General features: G+C 33.4%; 2 protein-coding genes across 2 annotated transcripts; both read right to left on the bottom strand.

Moving 5' to 3' along the window:
• Positions 1 to 3,065: 3,065 nt before the first annotated feature.
• Positions 3,066 to 3,617, bottom strand: LOC112498567 (GDSL esterase/lipase At1g58430-like). The gene is made up of 2 exons (XM_025099656.2): positions 3,434 to 3,617; positions 3,066 to 3,325 (listed from the first exon to the last, which is right to left on the bottom strand). Exons 1-2 carry the CDS (start codon positions 3,530 to 3,532, stop codon positions 3,080 to 3,082), a joined length of 345 nt encoding a protein of 114 aa, XP_024955424.1. The 5' UTR covers positions 3,533 to 3,617; the 3' UTR covers positions 3,066 to 3,079.
• A 4,240-nt stretch (positions 3,618 to 7,857) lies between these two features.
• On the bottom strand, positions 7,858 to 8,172 carry LOC112498645 (uncharacterized). Its single transcript, XM_025100113.1, has one exon. It carries the CDS (start codon positions 8,170 to 8,172, stop codon positions 7,858 to 7,860), a length of 315 nt encoding a protein of 104 aa, XP_024955881.1.
• Positions 8,173 to 8,437: the final 265 nt, after the last annotated feature.

Raw genomic sequence — 8,437 nt, 5'->3', positions numbered from 1 at the left:
AATTAAAATTGAAATTGTAAGATTACAAACAAAATTTAGATGATTTTATCTCTTCTCTCTCTCTCTCTCTTTCTCTCTCGCTTTTATTCATTGTCTCTCTATTTTTGTTTTGCTTTGTTTTTTTTTTATTCCAAATAATAACCTCTTCTAGAATCTAGAGAGTAGAAACAAGAACTTTCAACTTCAAAACAAAACCAAAAACTTCCAAATCTCGCAATTGAAAAAAATAAAATAAGATAAAATAATATCATAAGAAAACAAAACAGACAAGAAAGGAATTTTTATTGATTTTTTTTTTTTCACAGCGACACACAGACCACATTTTCTTTTGTTTGTCAAATACTAGTTGAAGAAATTGAAGTTATGTCGATAGCAGAGTTCTTAATTTATCATTTGTTCATTCCAGGTGTTTGGTTCTCGTCAGCTTGTTTGTGATTATCAGGAAGAACGAAGAAACAAAACCTTTCGAGAATAAATGAATATTCTGCGTACGTCTACGACTAACCAATTCAGGCCAGCGTGCTAACCTCAAAGAAAATTCCACGAGAGGAATAACGTCTCCGGGACTCTTTCAAGTGAACTTTGCCATTTGTGCACATGCTTTAATTAATTTTCGAAAAAGGAATAGTTACCACGCCTTTTTTTTTTTTTTTTAATTTATTATTATAAGACTTTTGAATAAAGTATGTTATCTAATGCATTTTTGTGGTGCTGTCGAACTGCATCACATCTAATGTGCCTGTTATTGGATTGGTTATAAGACTTTTGAATAAAGTAAGTTATCTAATGCCTTTTTGTGGTGCTATCGAACTGCGTCACATCTTATGTGTCTGTTATTGGATTGGTCAAATATGATCAATTTATCACTCCGTGGTACATTCATGGACAAAACTGTAATTTTTTATTCTTTTTTGAAGGCCATCTCTAACTTACGTTTAATGTATCTTAATCTTAAACCGTTAGATATTTTGAATTTGAATCCAACGGATATTATTAAATTTATGTAAAAATAATAACAAATGCAAACCGACTAAATTGGTCAATTGAAGAGATGGGCTATTGAATGAAACGATTTGAAAATGGTTTGTCTGCTCACCCATTAATCATCGATAGCTCTTCAAGCCAATTTCGGTCTTCCCCCAACAAAATTACCCACGAAACAAAAAAAAAAAAAAAACCTTTAAACGTCAACGGTTTAACTTTCACACTTTAACAACCGAACAAATGACTTTCGGACATTAATATCCTTGCCCCTCGAAGAGCATCAACTTTTGAAAACTTTGAACGTCAATTTTCAGCTCAAGTTCTTACATTTTGGTTCACTCAATTTTATTTTCATCATCTACGTCAAGCTTTCTAGCAAAACAAAAGAAGCTTTTTGGCTCATCAAGCTCGGTACCCAAGCATATATCAAGCTCGATTTTTAGAAAGGGTTTCCAATCTCGTTTTAACACGTTTTTGTTTCTTGAACTAGATGGTTGTATTATGTTGTGGGAGTTCTATTAATGGCTGTGTGAAGTTGTAAAATTTGTTTCAATTGTTTAGGATATTAGCGTTGTAAGGTAAATCTGGAAAAGCGAATTGTTAAAGGAAATGGTGCCAAGATATAATGTAGACTAGATGTTTGATAAAATGCCGCGTAAAATTATATTACTTTGGGATGCTTTTTTGAGAGTTAAACTATGCTAACAACTAAATCACATATAGCAGAAATATCAGAAAATCTAAAGTTTCTCAGTATGGAACTTAAAAAAGAAAAAAAATTGATTTCGCCTAAAACCAAACATTTGGGCAACAGTGTGCCGTTGCTCGGACGATAGGCCTATTGACCGCCCGCAACCAACCAGCACTCTTCGATAGAACTCTTCAGTTGTTAATTTTTCCCCTTTTCATAAACCCTAGAGCATTATTTCTTCCAAGGTTTTTAATTTTTACCGTCCACAAATAAGCTTAACCATTTGTTGCGATTGCTAATCATTCTAAACAAACCAATTTAGCCAGTTTCTCTTTCGTACTATTTTTTAACAAATTAAATATCATCCATTGGATAAATTTTAACACATTGAGTGGTTGAGATTTTCCAGACTGTAACTTCCGTTTGTCGTCTTGTGAGCCGTAATGACGTAGTTCCATATATTCACCGTTGTTTCTCCTTCGCTCAATGGTCTATGGAGTCGTCAATTTTGGCTGCAATTCGACAGTGGAGGTCTGAATTTTGAGGAAGATTGTGTTGGAAGAGATGGAACTGTGGTAAACTTTACGTTAGTTGCAACCAGGTAGAGAAGGTGCCCTACCGCATTGACCACTTTTAGTGACCGGCTTCAACCGATTAAATCAGTTTCATTTTATCGCTATTGTGTTTACTTGGTTTGTGTTTATTGGCCAGCTAGTCAATTCATTGGCTGTGTGTTACGATAAACATAACTTAGGGGACATTTCCACGAGCAAGTTGGGTAGTTATGCATTCAATTCTATAACCATCTAACAACAAAAGGTGGATCCCATGCATGTTCTTCTAATGAAATGAATATATGTTAAAATGCTGTAATGAATATATGCTCTTTATATATGTATTGTTGATTAGCAAACTGTATATGAAAGGAACAAAAGTTACTAGAGGAAAGGGGCCCATGTGAATGTGACGAAGAGGAAATGCCGCAAATTAATATGGCATTAATGCGAAGGATTGAGAGAGGTTGCACATCACATCGAATTCCCCTAAGATGGATAGTAATCAATAATTAGCATAGTTGTTGCTACAAAAATTCTCTACGTGCGATGTCTGATAAATGAATTAATTGAGCAATAGATTTCGGAATGGAATGTTGTGAAGGCCGAAGTGGTTTCACATATGTATCCAAAGTGACCCTACAGTAAACTACAACTCTGAGTTCCTGCTTCAGACTGCTAGGATTGTATAGATGTTTGACTATGCTGCATGGCAACTGCCAAAAAGAAAACCACTTGATAAGAATGTGGGAGCATTGAAGATGTACTTCATTCATCTATTTAATACAGATTTATTTATCCTTTTTTTTTTTTTAACTAATGACTTAATAGGGAGCAAGCATCTGCATAATCACTTCATCTCTATTACGGGCTCATAGACATCTGCATAATTAAGTCTGGTTCCGGGAAGTGATGCCTGTAACTGATTCAACAGCTTTATGAGCTTTTGATTGTAAGATTGAGAATCTGTGTTCTGCTCATCCAAGCACTTACGATCAAGCGGATTTTTGAATCGGGCTGTTATCTGAATTGGTAGACAGCCAATTGGCGGGAGACCAGCAACAATCATCTGGCGGCATCCCAGATCGTACAGTTGCTGTCATTTCAAAAACAGATCATTTTAGGTGAAATCAACTAGTCAAAATTTAGAAACCAAATAAACCATTTGTTGGACATGATACCAAGCAGACAGATTTATGCCTACGTTAATATAGTTGTGGAGCTTTGTCTGCAGAAAATCTTGGTATTCGCTTATATTGAACTGGGCCCTCCTGGTGGGTATGTCATAGTAATTAAAAGTCATGTCATTAGTTCCTGCACTTATGATGACCACAGCCTCTCTCTGATTTTCTTCTGCTTTTTGGTTTTAGCGTGAGAGAGGGGGTGGGGGAAAGTGGGGTTAAAAGGAGGGATTTTGGGATTGCAAAATCTTTTTTATCACACAAGATTTTAATTTGTTAATTAATTTATTGCAAAATTTAATCATTCACCCACCTGCGCAACTCTTTATTATTATGGTAGTGCTAACGGTCATTTTTAAAATTAGGAAAATTTGCAATGTTCAAAGGATTTGTTTGAATTGGTGTTCGAGCAAGCACAATCTAAAACGACGTCATTTTAGATTGTGTCCGTTCGAGGCGGAATAAGACTTTTTTCTGATTTGAGTTCTACTGAACTTTTAAAGATATTTTGTCATGTCTTTTAGTAGTAGTGTATGAGTAAAATTTAACTTCTTTTACTTTTTTTTATTTATTAATTACTAATCAGCAATTAAATTTTTTGCTCAAAACATGATCAAATCAGGAGAGAATCCTGATCCGTTCGGAGCACCAATACGGACATTGTGGCAATGCTTCAAAATTTTATCCGACTAGTTCATTTTTTCTTTAATTATTAAAAAAAAAAGGAAAATTAAGCTTGAAGAGAGAAGATCCTAGGCTTTGATGTGGGTATTGAAACCAATGGATTTGGTTAGCAAATCCAAATAATATTTATTCATCTATTTAATACGGATGTATTAATCTCCATCAGAATTTCACAATTGAAGACAGCATTACTTGTTCAAAAAATTATTTGGATTATTAACATCTTCAAGCGTATTTGTGCTACATTTTAGCACTATGTCTTCTTCAGACTGCTTCAGACATAGTTATTTTCAATATTTCAATTGAAAAGTAAAGTGTGTTCCCAAACCCATCACTTCGACCAAGACCGAAGTGGCCAAAGTATAATTACGTTAGTCTATGCAAATGATCCAAATGAGTATTATTAAGATTTGAGTTCTTTTTTTTAATAAGGACATGCGATGTTATTAAAATATAAAAAATATATATATTAATACATTAAATTTTTTTATTTATGAATATATTAAAAAAACTTGTATTTTTTTCTGATAATAATATCTTTACTTCATTAAGATAAAAATATTCTGAAAAATTCTGCAGTTCATACGCACGCATGCTTCAACAGGTTTCAATTGGTGAATGAAATTTAACCTGTGAAAGTGACTTGACTTTGAAGATCCATCAGCCTTACTTTACACAAAACTTTAATGACTGCTTAACCGAACTGCCTGCAATTGGCATTGCAAAATATTTGCAATAAATTATGAAACCAAGAGGAGTCTCGAAATTGTAGTGAAGGGTGACCTAAATAGTCTGTGACACGATCATGACCCCTCGAGAAATAAAATAAATAAAGAGGCCAGGTGTCATAAATGCTGCCGATATTTTTGACTTATTACCGACAACAATTGGGTTAATTTCAGAGGCGGGGAATTGGGAACTGGGGAACGTGGTGGAGTAGGTCCACTTATAACGCAGCCATGTTTCCTTCAATATAAGAAGAAGATTTGGTGCAAGGTTAAATATTGACAGAAGACAGATTATCTTATCTTCTTAGTTATATATATATATATATATATATATATGTATATATATAGACTCAATTTATTTTCTGACCTCTACTATTTTTTATTTATAATCTATTTATAAGTATTATAATAATTTTATTTTCTCATTCTCTATCTCTCTTCTTTATATTCACATATTCTGCCCCTTTCTCTCTATTTAAATAATGAATAGACCATTAGTCAGTAACCTCTTTTAAATAAAAATATCATTACTCAAGAAATTACTTCAATTATTTTTTACATCACAACCAAGAAAAAAATGCAGTAGCTTGAATTGAATATTTGGATGACAATTTTGAGATCCTGGCAATTGAATAAATTAAAATAACAAATCAAATGTATCGGTTAGAAGTGATTGATATCATATTGGTTTAGATTAAGGTTTAAGGTTTATTATTTTCAAGTAACTAATAATTTTGAAATTGAATTGTTTTGTATTGTAATTTTTTTTTGGGTTCAATTTGCACATATTTAAAAAGTATTATTTATTTAATATTTTATTTTAGTAATGTCATGCTAATTTTATTTTTCAAGTTTGATTTATTAATTGAACAAGAGGTTAGATATTGATGTTTAGTTTTAAGTCAAATTTTTAAGTTGAGACAACCGACTCATTTTTTAATTGATCAAATTATTTATAAATTTGAAACAATCTAGATTTATGTGTCAAAATTTTAAAACCTTTAATTTTTGAGAATTTCAGTATACAATAGGGACTATGGTGTTATTTACGGAACCACAGCATCTTGCAATTGCAACTAGTCTTACGTTAAATCTAATGGTGACAGAACAAGAAGACGAGATAAGGTACACCTTGCAACAGTTGCGCGGTTGTTGGACCTTGTATTCATATGCCTTTCTAGAGTATATGTTATTTAATATTAAATCCAAACTTAAAAATAATCTAATTGATTTTAATCGACACTTGATCATTTGATAGCCGCAGGCAATAAAATCAACGAGATTGTGGTTTATATATATATATATATATATATTAGTTTATTTCTAAAACTACATAGTGATTTCTTTAGATTTTGAAAATTTTATTCTTTTTTATTGTTAAGATCAAATATTCAAATATCAAACGATCACTAGTCAATAATCATGCTCATTAGTGATTATTTGATATTAATATTTTCCTCTTTATTTTTTCCTTTGTTCTAAAGAGAAAGCAGGGCTTGCAACAAAGAGAGCAAGAGTCCTATATACAGATCCTTAGTTGGAGAGAATACCAAGAACATGAGATTGAGGGTAGTGAGTGGACAATTCGTATCAATTAAAAATCAATTTTAGAAGAGACTCTGCTACTTCAAAGGAAGAGGAAGAAGAAAACATGAATGTGGGATTGGAATGGGGCATACGAGCACGAGTGTTTATAGAATGAAAATACGTGGGTTTAGAATAATACTGTTTTTTGAATTACTTAGTGGGTTTTTTTTGCGTAAACGGGTTTTACAAGGACTTCTGCGGACTGCATTTAGTAAGAAAAAGAAAAAGTGGGCTTCTGGCCTACTATCCCTATTTCAATCTCTTTTCAATACGCATCCTCTAATGATCATCGTAAAATCTTTTGGAGATTATTAATATCCTAATTTCTTGTGTATGAGTATGATGTTAATTTAACGAATGGAATGGAACTATATATGAATTAAAAACAGATGGGCAAGGGGAGTGCGTTGGAGACGATATGAAAGCATACGGCTTGACATGTTGGGGATGCAAAGGTCTTGGCTCATTCTCAACACTCACAGCTTTAATCCTGGTTTTTGTTTATATATACATATTCCCTCAGCAGCTATTTAGTCTAATATTAAAGGCTGTGGGAATTTTCTCCGTATGGATCATATTAATATCCCAACTGTTTGCTTATGCGGCGGCCTTGATCTAATGTTGGAGGATGAGCTTCCAAAATTGCGGATGTTTTCTGTTAATGCGGTAATTATTCCAAAAACGAAAATGGTTCATAAAGAAAAGAAGCCAATTTAAAGATATTGAAGCAGGGGTAATCTTGGAAGGACGCAACTGTCCCCGCAAATAATGAATTCCTCTAATCGATCAATCAAGACTTCAGAGGGGTGCCGACAGTCGGACACTTTAGCTGATCATATCCTGGATCATATCATATTCACTTACGAGCTGAGAAGCTGTTAAAAGTGTTAGGAAATTTCTAACGAGCCCCAGTTAGTTTCAAAGTTGACCTGTCTTCCTTAAATTCTTTCTTTGTGAAAATAATTACCGGACATTTTTCCAACTTTCAAGTTTTGGAATTTTCTAACTAACCCCAGTTATCATAATTAGATAAATATAAGGGTTTAAATAGCTCTGGTGATTAAAAAATTCCTTATGCTGGCTAAATTGTCACGATTCAGGATACTTCTATTCGTTCCAGCACTTCATCTTAAGATGCTAAATGAAACATGATTTAATTGGATAACATCATCAAGCAATTCCATGATTTTAGAAACTTGCTGCTTTTACGGAAAAGGGCAAAAAAGAAAAAATGCACGCTCTAATTTTGCGTCACCATTCTAGAAGTTGCATTCCTGTCAGTGGAGAATCTTATGTTTACAAGGATTGGGTGATTTAATGTCATAGAAATGAGCACGATATCTCTTTGATCATTAATCACAGAAAGAATACAAATCTCCCACAGAGTGAGTCCCACAACATTTACACTCAACCAAAAAAAAAAAAAAAAAGACGAGAAAGTATTAAGTCTACCTATTTTTGAAAGGAGTAATCTTGATAACAAGGCCAGGAAAAACGTCATCTGGGTCATTGATATGAGGATTCTGTTCAACAATGTAAGGATCCCCACATTTTTCACTAATAGTATGCAATGTCTCTCCTTCTCTGACCACATAAATTTCATCACACGGCTTGTTTACATTCCTTGGCTGTGTCACTTGACCCATGAATCCACCGCTATCGCTTGATTCACAGCAGCTCAAAACTAACATTATCGCCATGAACAAAGCACAGTGCCAAGCAATCTTCTCCGCCAATTCAGTGGTTGATGAAGCTCGCGCCATGATCGATCGCAAAACTGAAGCACTAGTTGAGGTTTGATTTAATATTTCTTGAGACAATATTGTTCGATTTGGATGCTTAATTTATATGGTATAAGATAAAGAGGTTCATAAATTTTGTCACTGGATTTGGTTGTTGGAGTGGGTACAGTTTTTGGGCGGGAGTTAAAACGGTCCTCTCGGTGAGTTAGGTAACTGTCGATGGCACAAACTTATAAATTAGTCTTAACAAAAGAGTTGGTTTAACTGCTTTATTAAATGATTTTGG

Source organism: Citrus sinensis, chromosome 6, assembly GCF_022201045.2.
Source record: "Citrus sinensis cultivar Valencia sweet orange chromosome 6, DVS_A1.0, whole genome shotgun sequence".
Taxonomy (NCBI): Eukaryota; Viridiplantae; Streptophyta; class Magnoliopsida; order Sapindales; family Rutaceae; genus Citrus; species Citrus sinensis.
Note: the sequence above shows the minus strand (reverse complement) of the source record. Positions and strands in the feature narration are given on the sequence as shown.